The 14,532-nt window shown below is 34.5% G+C and overlaps 1 protein-coding gene across 1 annotated transcript in view; it reads right to left on the reverse strand.

Annotated features, from left to right (window-relative positions):
* Positions 1–521: 521 nt before the first annotated feature.
* Positions 522–14,532, reverse strand: part of LOC147078794 (ovochymase-1-like) — a 29,859-nt gene continuing 15,848 nt past the window's right edge. Inside the window, exons 9-15 of the mRNA XM_085948478.1 lie at positions 13,608–13,807; positions 12,029–12,244; positions 8,677–8,859; positions 7,830–7,945; positions 6,676–6,855; positions 2,348–2,507; positions 522–990 (exon numbers count right to left, since the gene is read on the reverse strand). Coding sequence (XP_085804604.1) covers positions 767–990; positions 2,348–2,507; positions 6,676–6,855; positions 7,830–7,945; positions 8,677–8,859; positions 12,029–12,244; positions 13,608–13,807 — 1,279 coding nt within the window. The 3' untranslated portion in view covers positions 522–766. The remainder of the gene's footprint in view (positions 991–2,347; positions 2,508–6,675; positions 6,856–7,829; positions 7,946–8,676; positions 8,860–12,028; positions 12,245–13,607; positions 13,808–14,532) is intronic.

The following is a 14,532-nucleotide window of genomic DNA, read 5'->3' on the forward strand; positions in this document are numbered from 1 at the left end:
ATTTCTAATCCAGTCATATTGATTCTATGAAAGTGATGATTTTTTTTCAGCAAATTTAAATGTGTTTTAGCCAGATCCAAAATTAATAATTGCTCGTTTTCAATCGTGGTCTGGTAAGTCTTTTGGTATATTTGTAGAGATCCTTGGCATAAATCCTGCCAAAATTCTAGTTTATTTTTTAATCTTTCTAATTTATCAGAGCATGTCAGTTTTCATTCCGACCTTGCGTTTATTTACTAAGTCCATTCAGGTGCTCAAATATATTATCAGCCATGTACGCAACTTTGGCTATTAAGTAAAGATTGTATAATATACATAATTAATAGCGCTTTTTGGAAGCAATTTACCGCGGCACACCTATCGTCTCGCGGCGCACCGGTTGCGGAGCACTAATCTAATGTATTAATTTTTGAATACATAATTTGGAGAAGAAACGAAAGCAATAACTTCCCTAACTCTAAACCTTTCATATTATATACGTTATTTCCAATAATATATCACTAAATAATATTTGTTTGGATAAGGTATCCTCTATAGAATTCCATTTCCATACTTTTAATAAATACAGTAAGTATCAACATTTTTTTTGCTTATATTGATTGCATGAAGTATTTTTTTTTCGTATTGCCTACTTTGGAAATAGTAACTCCTGTTAGAAAAAGCAATCAATTTTTATTTATATTGAATTATTTTGTTTCAGTTTAAAAATTTAATTGATTTAATTTGATACTAGGTAGACTTCATTCAAAAAGTGCAAATTCGCTAATTACCTAGTGCGACATGAATATTCATTTAATACACTCTCAATGAAATATTTATGTCGCAATGGTGACAAAAACACCGTAAATGACTTTAAATTGCACAGACTGTCATTATTTCTTAAAAGATCCAACATGGCCACTCCCCTTAAATACCACACAGTTGTCCCGTTTTCTTTATTACTCATAGCAAGGCCACTCCCGCTGTCACCAACGCATAAATTAGTGGTTCCTGAAATACATAAATAATATGAATTTATTATTTATTTTCACTGTGTTGTGTAACATTGATGTAGGTTTTACACGGTTTTAAAAATAACAGCAAACTGCTTCAATATTATTAGTTTTATTTGTACTTATTACCCAATATTATATTGATATAATTTCAAGACCGGTTTCGCCCTGACTATAGACTAATATACTATATATACTAGCCCTGGCGGACATTCTCAATTGATAACAAAATTGTTGTTTTTATTTAATAAAACGCAATTTTTTTGTAGTACTTATTCCACTTTTAATCAATAGATTAGGACCGGTTTCGTCCACCTCAGAGGGACATTTTCAAAGAACAATACAATGCAGTTCCACCATGAATTGACAGTTAACAAAATAAAAGAAATTAAATGATAACAAAATGTTAAGAGCTAGCAGCATATTTATAAAATTATTCGTGGACATTTATACGAATACAATGACTATTGTATTATATAAGGGCGAGGGAGGGTCAGACTGCTATGCCGTAAAGTGCGGCGTGCTGCACTCTCTGACGGCATCCGGAACACGTCATATTTTAATCACGTGAAACACTCATTCGTGATCACGTCGGTGACAGTCACCGGGGACTGGAGTGTTTGTAAAACAATTGTCGCAATCGTCCCGGTCCCCTGAGATTAGACGGAGACGTCACTTCTCATCCAAATACCCAGGCCAAACATTAGACGAATATTTAAAATGTAATAAACCTTTTCAACTTAAAAAGCAACACACCCAAGTTATGAGCACTATTATCTATCATTAGGCCCTATGAATGGTAGATAAAGAAAGCAAGCTCGACCTTACAAGCAAACTTCTTCTCTTTACTGCAATTATTAGCCATCCCATTCCCACAAAACATTTTAAAACGTTTCGGACTATACAAAGCAAATCTCTTCGAATGTTCAAGGATACCCCATGGTTCGTTCACAATATCACATTTCATAGAGACTTGAACTTGGAAACTATCCACGACCGCGTCATGAACCTATTTTTTTTTATCTACACCTTCATGACAGTAGACGTCCCCAACCAGTCGATCAAAGATCATAACAATTAATACGATTCAGTCACCTCTACTAAATTTTCGAGACCACGAGCTATATTGCTCTTAAAGCCTCCTTAGTCTTTAATATTATACCCATGTTGCCTGGAAATTTTGATGTTTTTTCATGTTTTAGTCGATTATTGGGATAATTATAAATAGGTTCAGTTGTATCTCATGTTGTATAATTTTTCCAGCTTGGCAGTATCACTAAAATATATCGAAATGACCAGCTAATCGGTCCAGATATAATTAATAAAAGTGGAATAAATAAGTACTATAATCATACCATTTACAGTACCAGCGCAAACTTTGTCGATCGTAATGAATCTGGACAATTCTTTGCCAACAATATCTCTGCACCTTGGTAGATCTATTACTGGCATTGTCATTGCTTTCAATAGCTTTTTATTCTCGCCATTTACGGTCTCGCTGCCAAATCCTGCCACCTGTGGAAGATAATTACCGATGTATTATTAATTGTATTCTAACATTATACGCGATTCCCCCGACACCCGGCATATGTTCCCCAGCGCCTCTATTCTATACACAAGGCGCTTATCGGCGGATATCAAGGGTAATTTATCATATTTATTTATGTATTGAGATATTATAATTGTCACAATAAGTTAGCCGTCTAAACTGATTCTAAAAGCTCTAAAAGTTAACACAGTCAAGAGAGGTGCTGTAAAAACATAGCACTTTTTGACAGTTCAGGCGGTTAAATTATTGAGTAAAAGTAACCTCGTTGAAGCGGACAATACGTTTCATGACGCTTGACGCGGCGTGGAAGACCTGGCAGCGACGGTGGAATGAATCAACCAAGGGCCGGCACACATATATGTTTTTTTTTTTCAAATATTAAATGGCGATTGGAGATAACCAAATATCTGACTCCTGACCATCACACCAGTCAATTTGTGACTGGACACGGTCGGTTCGCTGGCAAGCTCTTTGAGCTTGGACTTGTAAGCCGTCCGACATGTCCATGCGGAGGGAGAATTCAGGATGCCAACCACATCCTTTGGGAATGTCATGGAATGTGCTCCGAACGGGTGGATATTCTCAGGTCGGTCCAACCAGCTCTTTGGCCCATCGGTTACATGTAAGTTGTACGTATGCAGTTCATCGTGGGACACTTATTCATGCGCCGCAGTACGTGAAACATGAGTTCGTATAACATCTTATCAAATGACGAGTTCTCCGTTGAACATTTCACCGTGGAATACATCATTGTACGTATATTACAAAATGCGGCGTTAGTTTGCAAATAGTACGGTTCCAATTAGATTAACCCTAACCTAACATAACCTAGTAAAAGCATCTCCACATGTTGTAGCATACGTAAAAATATACTCCACGGTGAAATGTTCAACGAAGAACTCGTCATTTGATTAAATATTACACGAACTCATATTTCACGTACTGCGGCGCACGAATAAGTGTCCTGCGGTGAACTGTTTACGTACAAATTTCCGGATACGGGGCCCATCGGCCCGTCCGACTTGGTTGCTACTAAGGCCAATTATTATCTTGCATGTAAAAAATTTGCGGCGTCTTACTGCGGGCGTGAAGATCTCTTCACATTTTTTTGCTGTACGTATGATTAGCTTCATTATTTTACCACGTTTTTATTAGCTTGTATACTTGTTTGTCATATTTTTAGGACAATATTTATTTTATTGTTAGTACTATTTTTTTCTTGTGTGTCCAGTACATATTTTTTCTTGTCTCTCCAAGATTTGTATTTGACGATTGAAGATTTTTAACTAACTTTAACCGACTAGCTAGACATTTGAAACTTTTGGAATATATCAGAACACGATGACAATGCATTCTTTTAATACGTTTAGCCATTTTTAAGCAGAATTGAATTAATTTTCATTTAATTCTATTTTGTATGGAAAGCTATTATTGTTGATTGCTAAGAGGGTCCTAGAAACTAAATTATTTATATATAAGTGCGTTACTATGGAAATCAATATGAAATGTCAAAATGACATTTCAGTATTCTATTTATATTCAGTATTTCTATTAAGTACAATAAAAAGTTTTTGTTAATACATAGAATTGTCAAGTTTATGTGATTGAACAGAAAATTAAGAAACGTGGTATATAAAAAGTTCTTTTTATCTTGTAATTATTTGTTATATGTACCTACACTAGAATCATTTTTATTTTTATAATTGCCTTGTGCTCTTCTCTCCCCGGTACTTTGCACTAGAACAGTGGTTCCCAAAGTTGCTGGGCTCCGACCCATCTAACAAAAATTTCCAATCTTGGGACCCACTTCTTAGCTGTCTTAGAGAAAAGAGGGCATAAATAATATTGGTTATGCTCAGATTCCCTAGTGGCGAGTCGTGGAACTATTTAATGCTGTCTTATTTGTCTAATTGAAATAAAAAAAATATTTTTATAAGTGTTACCAATATGAATGAAAAACTGTTGAAATAAGAAACACAACTTAAATAAAAAAAAATATTACTTAAATACCTACACCTGCAAGGTTTTTTTACAAAGTTATTTCAATGGGAAAGGCTGTATTTGTTTCTTATTTTTCTTCATTACAGTTTTAGTATCAACTTCAACTTTAGTTACTTTTAATCGCAGTGAGTTTGATATATCCAATTTATTTCGGTATTTAGTTTTAATGTTTACCATAGCCGAAAATCCGACCTCACATAGATATGAGGTAGTAAAGAGGAGGAAAATTTTCATAGCTTCATCGAACAGGCAAGGATAATTATCAGCAACTGAGAGCCAGAATTTCGTTAACTGTTTACGATTGAAACTATTTTTCAGTGACGTATCTTCTGATAAATCAATGAGTTCTTCACTTGCTTTTGTTGACATACTAGTTGGTAAGTCGTCTTGAAATGGGTTACAAATCCAACGCAACGAATCAAACTTTTTCATCTCTTCCCCAAAATAGTCGTCAAAGCTAGTTATTAACAGTGATAAATAACTGGATATTACAGACAGTACGTTCATCTTAGGCTGCACTTGGTTTTCAATAATAAAAGTATTTTTTTTTTATAATTCATGTATACAGTGGCGAGGGCCCACTCAATATTTGCTCGCGACCCATAGTTTGGGAAACCATGCACTAGAAAGTAACTTCTTAAAACTCAGTCAGAGCTCACTTTGAGCGTTACAACCTTAGTCCTGGGTATCTTCTCCTAGGGCATACCCGGCCTAAAACTGAACTAGATGCTTCACATCGCCAATGTAGGGCCACGTGATATGCTCGATTAAGACCGAGTGTGGTGCGTGGCGGATTTAGTTTGGAGGGATTAACTTCAATGGTTAAATTATTGTAACAATTAACCCCTCAATACATAAATATGATAAACTACCCTCGATAGCCGCCGATAGCAGTCGCAATATATCTCCCCCAACCGTATTATCGTATTTACTACATATAAGAGCGTACTTCAGTGAAACGGCAAATAATTTTCAACAGTAGGTGTGACGAAATTTCTCACTAGTCGCCAATCGGAGACCGATAGTCGTGGTGTCTGCACGTCGATTTGTTTTGTCATGGCGTTGGATGAAAATATTCTTAAATCGTGTAAAGATGACTAAAAAACTTTACTATGTACTTAAAAAAGAAAACATGTCAATGAATATACTATTATTATTAGTAATATAACAATAAACATAACATTAAATGGACGCATTTTTGATTTTTATGACAAATTATATTTTGTTCGGCACGCGTCATTTTCACAATCCGCGCATCGCCTAGCCACGATCTTTTTAGACCATGCCTCAACTGAAGTATAGCCTTAAGGTATTTCGCTATTTTAATTTCAATGTTTATCCGCTACCATCAGAAATTCAGCCGAACGACACTCGCCAGTTTTCTTTTCACTAAACAATGCCTGATTTCCGTCACTGTTTAGAGCGTCACACATGATTCAATTGTCAAGGAGCAGAAAATATAATTCTGGGTTCGTTTTTTGCTTTCTGACAAGTATGCGTTAATTGATCTCCCAACTATATTTCAAAAACTTGCATCATATATAAAATACAAAGTTTGTTGTTTGTTTGTTCCATCCAATTTTGATTTTTTTTTTACTACATATTAATAACATTAATAACGTTTGCATATTTTGGATTCGATTTTAATTTAGTATTCTTTTGTTTGACCTTTACTCCTATTAGAATTATTTTCATATTGCCATATTGTGTTACACAGGTATTTTAATATTAAAAAAAATATTACCTCTTATTATTTTTTAAACATCTAAGATAAATATAACCACGAAGCGACCCTGTACGAAGCCGGGTACTTCAGCTAGTATATTATAATAAATGGTAGACAACACGGCGATAGATTTGGTAATAATTTAAGAAAAAAAGTAAATTACCATATTATTTTCACATACATGGTGTGGAAGATATATGTTTTATGCGAGATGGTCGTTAGCTATACCCTCAACCTATTGGGTCCTTGGTCTTTTTTGAGAGACGTGGGATTCCAACATGCACCAACGCACTACCGTCTACCCACCCCATCGAGGGTCCCTCTTTTGTACCACTATATAATACATTTTTAAGCAGTTTCTATATTTAGCAGTTAACTGATAATAATCTCTTAACCATGTATCATACCCTTGCTGGAAATCCATCCTGTGAGTGAATTTTATCAAGCTCCGAATCTTGAAGATCCAAACAGATCGGCATTACGTATTCAGAAAATATTATTGGCGTTTCTAAAGTGAGAATCGCCACGTCGTCGAAACGTAATTGGTCAAATCGAATGGAGATAACCGGAGTTTCACATTTTATTACCTGCAATGATAACATAGCACTCAATTATTATGATATGCTCCTCCACTCGCCGCAATATTGGATCGCATCACTTGGTGTCAAAAACGCGAGTCATGCATGCTGATTAAAATAGGGCACCCCTACCCTGATTAAATCCAAAATTTGTAGATTAGAGTCTTCTTTGACCTTATCAAACTTATTTGGGTAGGTACATCAAAAAATGGAAAATTTAAATGTTGGCCACTATTTATAAAAAGCCAAACTTTAAAAAAATCTAATGACGCTTGTCAGTTAAATCAGTCGTTTGTTAATGTAATATGTTAATCCTATATTTAGCAATTCCATTTTTTTGTTGAAAAGCAACTCTAATTTTACTATTAGGAATGATCTGACTGTAAATCATCATCAAGCCTATAGTATCACCTATAAATAGTATTTTACCCAATATTTTCACAGCCAACGTCCATTAACCAATTTATTTTCTGCTCAATTATTCCTTAAAATAACTATTATTTTTGTATTTCAATCAATGTATACGGATCACATACAACTTTGCAATAATTTGATGAATTAAAATAAGTACTTAAATTTTAATCTATTCCTAGTTACGGAGTATTAACCAGCCAATTTCATTCAAAATGTGGTTTTCCATCTCCACTACGAATAAATTTTATTATAAAAAAGGTAAAATAATTTTAATAAGAGTTAAATGTCCAAGTAATGCTATGATAATTAATTCAAATAATCATATTATGATATTATGTTAGGTTAGGTGAGATAGCCAATGTAACAACAAGTTTGAATCATCATAATCAAAGGTTTTTTTAATACTCAAATTAAATACCGACATAACATTAAAATCGATTGATTTATTTTATTTTGTTTGGGTTTGGAAACAAACAATTAATATAAGTATTGTTAAGTTTATCTAAGTACAATAATAATATTAGTTATAGGTGCTCAGAATGCAGTAAAAGAGATTCTTCCGGAGTTACCTTAAACATTTGAACATACGGATCCATCAATTCTGCTAGGTCGTTAAAATCGCTAATGAGTTTTCCTACTGTCACTAGCATTGTGGCCGGTTTATGATACATGCAACACGGTACACCTAAAAATGCTTACAGTTATTTATTATCATTATGATTAGTAATTAATAAGTATGAAAGTCATATTCAAGTTCCAATATATTTATTTACATAAATCAAACATTACAAAATATGCGTTTAACACGTCCACAACATATCAAACATTGTAAAGACACGTACATATATTATTATGTAAGTTAATAAAACGATTTTTTTTCAAAGAGCGTATTAGGAGAATTATATAATACACATTCATTAAAAATACGAGAGAGTACACCGAGTGTTCTCAATAACCATTATTTTATGAATTTATGAAACAACGTCTACCTAAACTCACCTTTACGTAGGTGAAATATATGAATACCCGAAGGGATTTAGTTGTGATTAGCTTTTGTCCTCCCAATTATCAATGTTAGGTCAGCTCTAAGCCTAGGGAGAAAGAAACAACTTTACTGATGCTCCCGATTCCTAAGATCGTAGGTCTAGATCGGCGATCGTGGCAGCGTTTCCATGCGCTCGTGCGCCTTTTATAGATAATTCAATTAAAATATAACATCAATGTTTTTATGGTTGCAATATAAAAAGTAAATGTTAAGGATTCGTGATTAATCAAATAACCTTTGAAATTATTGTATCCACCAAATAATATTACTATTCAGTTTCACGAGACGTATTTCATTTGCTTGTATTATAATATTAATTGCTTCAACTTGACTAACATATAGATATAGTTTAGGTACCGTATTATACTTACCGGTAATAATGTGGAGTCTGCTAATGATATTTCCAGCACAAAAGTATTCATACTGAGTATTCTTTTCCGTGCTCATTATATTATAATGATATAGTCCTGCGTTCCAAGGGAATTCCCCTTTCTTTGCATATTCTTCAATATCCTCTGTCACGTTTGAAGGATGTGATACTGCTCTTCCGCATACTATAAACACGCAGTTGCAACTATTCAAATACCAATGTCTCGTAATGAGTAAGTAATTTTGAGTACTGGTATAAAATAAAAGAAGGCGCAGGTGAATATTTTTTTAAAGTTAGATTTATCCATAAAAACAGTTTTTTCGATACGGTGATTTCATAAACTCATTAAATTTTAAAACCGTTAAAAAATAAAGCACAATTATTATTAATACTATGTTTACTTTATTTATCATAATTGATTCACATTAATTTTAATATTGTAAGAGATCAAATTATCATTTAGAACAAATCAAATTTCATATGACTAAATCAGTCTCAGTGAATAAATGTGGAAAAAACATTATAAATACAAATATTCAACAAGCATACATTATAATAATAATTGTGTTGCTATTTTTATTAACTAAAATATTTTATACTTGAATTTACCATTGTAGTGTATACTATTTGTATTGGGGAATACCTACGACATTTATCTTTCAAAAAAATCAGTTTTTATAGACATATTTTAGGGAAAAAGTGACCTAGAGGCATACTCAGATAGAGGTGAACTGGTTATGTGGATGAAAAATGGAGCAGGAGAAAAAGCTGAATGAGAAAGGAGTGGACAAGATAGCCCCGAGACAGAGCCGCAGGTCATCGAATGTGAATGCGAATGGAATGCCTCGTCTTGGGATGCTACACCGACACAGAAAAAGAAATTACTTAATATGTGTTGAAAATTAACCTCTTTCTTCTTAAAGTTTTATTGTGAAATCATTTCATATAGAATAACACCATAAGGACTTTGATGGATTATATTGTATACAATAGATATCAAATATATCGCATGGTGAAACGAATAAGTGAAATAATATGCTCTATTTTTAACATCCGTACTTGTTACCCTATTATTTCATTCCGCAACAGACTGAATTAACGTCCTACTGAACACGATCAACTCCCAAAAACCAGGAGAAAATCTAAACAAAAATACGACGTCAAAACGAAAAAATTATTACTAAGCTTCTACGATTAGACGAGTAGGTACGTGCTATGTATTATTAAAACGTGTGTTTGAATATCTGAAATACTCTTAACACTAAACAATACAGATAGACACTCCGCTGTCGAATCCTGCCGCATGTGATGTACTTTCAAACATTCGGTTTCTCAACCGAGAGGGTCTCCACCCTGTCGTCGTCTCACATCCAATTATGATAATGTGACGAACCAACGGAATATCAGGAAGTAGTGTACTGAGTTTTCGAGTGGTAGAACGAGTGTTTATTATGAGAAGAGGAAGGAGGTCTTCAATTGGTGACGTTTTGTGATATTAAAGTTCGTGAAGATCGCCGTCTGACAGTCCGTGAGCTCAAAATTTTGATCTCAGACTTCAGTAAGTCTAACATAGAAATTATTTTGAGTGGAAAATTGGGGTATGCAAAGGTGTGCTCATTGGGTACCCAAAATGCTGACGGAAGCTCACAAACAATATCGCGTGAAGAGCGCTTAGGTCTTTTTAAACCTTTTGGACTCATTCAAATGGGATGTCATCTGTCATCCTGCAACATTTGGCCGGAAAATGCTTCGAGTCCGACGAGGACGCGGAGAAAGAGGTAAGAACATTTTTGAGAACGGTGGCGGCGGAGTTCTGCGACAAAGGAATCAAGAATCTAGTGCCACGGCTCACCGAGTGCATCGATCGTAACAGGGACTACGTTGAAAAATAGTGAGGATATATAGGTACGAGGGTGGGTCAATAATTCCTTAGAAAAAAGCATTAAAACAGTTTTTATTTTTGTATTTTTTTTTTATTTCTCAACATAATCTCCTTGGAGCTCAATACACTTGGTATGACGTTTCTCAATTTTTTTTAAACCGTCAGAAAAATAAGTTTTCGGAAGGTCCTCAAAATAAGCATTTGTCCGATCGATGACTTCTTCATTTGAAAAAAAACGTTGTCCACTTAGCCATTTTTTTAAGTTTGGGAAAAGGAAAAAGTCACTGGGGGCTAAATCTGGCGAATACGGTGGGTGGTCGACCAATTCAAACTTCAATTCTTCAATTTTAGCCATTGATCGTAAACATGTGTGAACACGGGCATTGTCCTGATGAAAGAGGATTTTTTTCCTGTTTAAATGAGGCTGTTTTTCTTCAATTTCATTTTTTAGCTGGTCCAATAAAGATGCATAATAATCCCCTGTTATTGTTTTTCCTTTTTCCAAATAGTCAACGAAAATAATTCTACGTGCATCCCAAAATACAGTAGCCATAACCTTACCAGCTGATTTTACGGTTTTCGCCTTCTTTGGACATGGTTCGCCTTTCGCAATCCACTGCTTTGACTGTTCTTTCGTCTCGGGAGTATAGTGGTGTATCCATGTTTCATCTACAGTCACAAAGCGACGAAAAAATTCATCCGGATTGCGTTGCATGAGCGACAACAGGGCTTTAGAGGCCACCACCCTATTGCGTTTATTGTCGACTGTGAGCAAACGCGGCACCCATCTTGCAGAAACTTTTTTCATGCCCAATTTGTCATGTAAAATAGAAATGACGCTACCTTTTGAGATCCCTGTAACCTCAATTATCTCACTCAACTTTAATTTTCGGTCACTTAACACCATATCGTGGATTTTATTGATCATTTCTGGTGTAGTCACCTCTACAGGACGTCCTGAGCGTGGTTCATCCTTTGTTGATGTACGACCACGTTTAAATTCATTTAACCAGTTATAAATAGTTGCAAGTGAAGGAGCAGATATGCCGTGAACTAAATCCAACTTATTTTTTATTTCCTTTGCTGTTAACCCTTTTATATTAAAATGTTTAATAACAGCTCTAAACTCAATTTTCTCCATTTTTGTAAACAAGCAAATTTTTTTTTAAATGTACGAAGATAAAAAACAACAACCCGACCAATCTGATTGAAACTTCGCAGCATACTGAATCGGTAGTGCCGCTGCATGAAAACAAACCGCTTACAGTACTAGTCGCGCCACCTGTCGGCTTTTCTAAGGACCTATTGACCCACCCTCGTACCTCAAATTTTGAATGCTTTTTTTATAAAAATAAAATTTTCCTGATTTTCAAACCAATAAAGGGGTTTAATTCTTGGACAACCCTGATTATTGTATTCTAAATTTTGTTTTACACAATATGACTCGTCGATTTCATTATGTATGTCATACTTGCAATGCACTTTGGAATTGGTCGGTCCCAAGTGCCATCTCTGCACGCCAAAGTTGACAATCGTTCATCGGAGTAGTAGCCCACTTCGCAGGTCGGCGTGGCTAATGTTCCTGAAGGAACAGGGACGTAGCAATCGATCGCTCGATCCGCTTGTTTGAAGAACCGGTTAGAACAATTGAAGTTGACAGTTACACTCTGAAGAGAATCGCACAATTCTGAAACAAAAACAAGAAAACGATGCTTCGATTACCCATTATTTTTTGATGTGAAGTCATCTCGGCGGAGGGGTGTCAAGATACCATAACTCCGGTTGTCGTATGGCGTTTCCCAGGATGCTTGAACAATGGGAATCGCGGATAAAAGAAGTTTGTTGGGGATAAACCAAACCGGGGAAGACGGGTCGAGGAGGCCAAGGCCCACTCGGGCTGGTGCGTCAGGAACAATGATGATTGATTACATCATTGTATCGCTAATATTATTATATTAAGCAATTGAACTTTACACATTTCTTGCATAAAGACTACTCTTGTTTATTGATTGGCATTTACATCCGATTGTACTTTCCGCAAAACAAAATATTTATAAAGAAAATTATAGGTACAGCCGGTAATTAGAAATTGGCATTTCCATACAACTTTGACCCCATTTCTTAATAAATTACAAGATAAAAAGAACTTTTTATATACTACGTTTTTTAATTTTATGTTGGATCATATAAACTTGACAATTCTTTGTATTAATAATTTAGGACAAATAAGGCAATTGTCAACAAATCATTTTTTTGCTATTTTGCAACAAACAAACAAATATAGAATACTGAAATGTCATTTTGATTTCCATAGTAACGCACGTATATATTAATAATTTAGTTGCTAAGACCACCCCCTTAGCAACCAATAAGAGTGTAACTTTTAATACAAAACAGAATTAACTGAAAATGAATTCAATTCTACTTAAAGATGGCTAAAAGTATTAAAAGAATGCATTGGAATCGTGTTCTGAAATATTCTAAAAGTTTCAAATATCTAGCTAGTCGGAAAGTTAGTAAAAAATCGATTGCAAGATTTGTACTGGATAAACAACCACATGGCAAACAAGAATACGAGCTAAGAAAAACGTGGTAAAATAAACAATTAATAATTCAATAATTAATACGAACGGCAAAACATAAAAACTATTAAATTAAAAAATGTTGAGTAATGAACAGAGAATTAAATTTTTAAGTAAGTATGTAATATAGATTTTTTTTATTTGGAGCCATGAAACCTTACCTTGTAAGTATTTAAATATAATATTTAAGTTCATAATAAGAACTTCCTCCCTATTTAGACCCAAATAGGTAGGTATTTAAATTAGAAGCGACACTGGCAATTTATTTTTTTCTTTCCATTTTAATAATTATTAATGTTTTATAGGGAATAGGATCAAGCGAGTAATTATGTAAACGAACTATTAGGTATTATTATAATCACATCCATTTTCATATTACAAGTAAAACAGAAGGACGGTCAAAAGAAAATCAATAATCCGGTGTTTTAATAACCTATTCACATTACATAATATTGCGAAGTTACTCACTCAAACAAACCCCGAGGTCCGACTTCCAATTGTTAGTGTTGCCATCGCAAACGTTTTTTTCTAAAACTGAAGACGTGTACCCAGCCGAACATTTTAAAGAGATTTCTGAAAATGGCGGCACAACATCTCCCGGATTCTTGTCCACACTTGACATAGTAAATCTACCGTTTGATGGATGGTTCGGTATGATGCAGCCCTCACTGAAATTTTAAATATATTATCATACGAAATGGGTATATATAATACGAAAGGAAAGCTTCCCTTTTCAGTTATTAGCTTCTATTCAACCAAAGAGATTGGACTCCTCATCTCTTTGGATTCAACGGTTTTTGTTTTTAGGCTATCCTTTTAGAATCTTAGTGTCTCTAGGGCGGGTAAGATTGAAAATTGTATTTATGAGGTTTCCGCAGTGACGTCCCGTGGAGGTAGGCAGATTGAGCGTCGCTTGGGGCGACAGTTACTCGAAGGGCGGCAAATCGAGAAGAATCATTTGGCATATATAGTACCTAAACTTAGTAATAACGGAAATATCTTTCCATTAAAAAAATCTGCTCACTGGTTGGAAACAAAATGTATTAATTACATAACATTAAAGAATTAACAGGACTGTATTTTTTGTCGGGTTTGCGATGTCTAGCTTAATTCCATTGTCCTTGGATGTCACATCCTTGATGACCAGAAATGACACGTGCAGATTTGCGAATTATAGGTAGGTACATACTTACTACAATCAAAAACAAATAACTACAGTCACTCGCGAGTTTTGAAAGTTGTCAGATGTATTTTTAAATGTATCTGAAACCGTGGACTTGCAATGTTGTGAATTGAAGTAGAGATGACATTTAAATTAGATTTAGTGGTATATATTTTGTAAGTATTGTATCCATATAACACATTTCTTAGATATTGGAGTCATGAAAGGATG

The sequence above is a fragment of the Rhyacophila brunnea genome, unplaced genomic scaffold (assembly GCF_057557595.1).
Source record: "Rhyacophila brunnea isolate RB1 unplaced genomic scaffold, BYU_Rbru_1.0 scaffold_10, whole genome shotgun sequence".
NCBI lineage: Eukaryota > Metazoa > Arthropoda > Insecta > Trichoptera > Rhyacophilidae > Rhyacophila > Rhyacophila brunnea.